At 35.2% G+C, this 2246-nt stretch overlaps 1 protein-coding gene across 10 annotated transcripts in view; it reads right to left on the bottom strand.

The window, feature by feature from the left end:
* Positions 1-2246, bottom strand: part of LOC106868262 (dedicator of cytokinesis protein 7) — a 174794-nt gene that overhangs the window by 102338 nt on the left and 70210 nt on the right. For all 10 annotated transcript variants that reach the window (XR_008264747.1, XM_052970082.1, XM_052970084.1 and 7 more), the window contains 2 exons: positions 1563-1734; positions 12-129 (listed from right to left, as the gene is read on the bottom strand). Coding sequence is in view for 9 of the 10 variants with exons in the window: in XM_052970082.1 (XP_052826042.1) it covers positions 12-129; positions 1563-1734 (290 nt within the window). In the remaining variant the exon portion in view is untranslated. The remainder of the gene's footprint in view (positions 1-11; positions 130-1562; positions 1735-2246) is intronic.

The following is a 2246-nucleotide window of genomic DNA, read 5'->3' on the forward strand; positions in this document are numbered from 1 at the left end:
ATTTTACTTACATTCAAAGCATGGCTTTCTTCTTCCCCAATCATATATTGTACTTTGATAGCAATATTTCTGGCTGAACCTTGGCGGTTGACACCATTGAAGTGCTTTGGATACACGTAAAGTAAATTCCTGCAAAAACATAAATGAATAAATAAATAAAAATTTAAAATATAGTCTCTGTATTTGAATTACATAGACAGAATAGCGAAGTTTTAATAAATGGAGATAATATAGACACATGTCTATGCTTAGCTATACATACACAGAAAGAAAATAAGCATGAAATTAAAAGTTTAAAAAAAAAAAAAATCGCCCTTGTCTTCAAAGAGTTCCACTAATATTATTAACCTTATTTTTCATTATCAAAATCTGTGCCAGTCAAAAATTTGGTTCTAGTTGACTGAACATTATACTGAAACAAACCTTTGATCATGTGTCTTGCTTGATCAAAGATATAAACTTTTATAGTCATCACACCAACAACTACCTTGAACACCTTTTCGAGGTCCATGTGTCTAACACACATGGGTAGGCCTACAAAGTCAGAAAACAGCACAACTCCCATTACTTTCGGAAACATTTTTTCACATGCAGTGTTACTGAAGCATGGAACAAACTACCTGCATTAGTTGTTAGTTGCCGAGACATTGCATCCTTTAAAATCTCCATGCTCCATGAAATTCGCCAACACTACACCTGATATCCCCCACTCTATACGCATACACACATGTATATCATGACTCTTACACTGTTCACTTTCTTGACTTTTGAACATAATTCTATGTACTGTACATGCACCTTTGATGAGCTGTAGTGCACCCGAACACTATACACAATAATTTCATCATTATTATTATTGTTATATTCATTTACCAAAGATAAAAAATAATGAACAGAGCTCAAGTAGTAAATGAAGACTGATGTGAAAACAACTATTGTACCTAGTTTTAAGATGTATAATTTAACCATTCAACCTTCTAGCATCAATACAACAAGAAAAGAACAATATTTGTACAGAGAAAGTAGAGAAGAACTGACAATATGTCCTCACAAAGTATGCACATTTCATAAATAGAGGTAATATTTAGCATTTAAACATAGATGTTCTGTTAGAACAAACTATACTGCAGAAGTTACTATGAGATGAACTCACATATTGGCATTTTTGGTGCAAAATGCACTCTTGTTTTTATCGCAAGGTGGGGAGATAAATCTCCACCACCTTCAGCACCGAGACCGCTACCTCTAGCAGTCGAGCGTCCATCATTGACAAAGCTAAGGAAGATTGAAATTACGTAGTCTCAGCACTGGAGGTGTCACGGATTCATCTTCTTGCAGGCAATGTAAACAAGAGAACATTTTGCAGCAAAAGCTGATATGAGAGGTTCCCTCATGGTATCTACCACAGTATAATTTGTTCTAACACAACACACACATTTATGTTAAGATAAATATTACCTCTGAGTGTTAATACTGCTTCTGTTGCTAATATATATTTCATAAATATCTTATGAGATTAACTGAAAGAGATGTTCTCATTAAGCATGATGTGTGTGACTTACCTGTAAGATGTGTATGGCACATAAACCTCCTTAGAAGGAAACTCTTGGACCTCTTTTGTTTCCCAAATCTCTTTTAATTTGTCTTCGGGGAAAGGGTAAATTTTATACAGTTCAGGGGTTCGGGAATAGGGAACTTCTTCGGGACATGGTAAAGCGTCAAATTTAAGTGTACCTGAAATATGAAGAATTAGGTTGAAAGAGATATATATACATATAGAGAAAGCAAGGGAGAGTAAGATAAATGTATATACAATGAGAGCTATCTTTCTTTGATCTATGTATGAGAATGTGTGCGTGTGCGTATATTATATATATATATATATATATAAAAACAAATAGTAAATGAGTATATGCATATATACGTACAGGTATGTGCATACCGACATCCACCTGTATGTATAGGTGCATATCTGGGTACAGGACATTGCAAACAAAACAGAGACGAGAAAACACACAAGCCACACAGAGAACATTCTACTTCATCAGCTACCCCCGTTTTAACACCGGCGTTTCGAAGAGCTGGGAAGGACGCATCGTTAAAACAGCTCTTCCCATGGACCGCAAATTAAATCTTGCCATGGAGGAATGTAGTGGCGGACAAAAAACAAGACAGGAAAACAAACAGAAAAGGCTTTACGGCCAGACGAGAAAAATTATGTGTGTATGAACGCTGTGATATATAAA

The sequence above is a fragment of the Octopus bimaculoides genome, chromosome 8 (assembly GCF_001194135.2).
Source record: "Octopus bimaculoides isolate UCB-OBI-ISO-001 chromosome 8, ASM119413v2, whole genome shotgun sequence".
Lineage (NCBI taxonomy): Eukaryota > Metazoa > Mollusca > Cephalopoda > Octopoda > Octopodidae > Octopus > Octopus bimaculoides.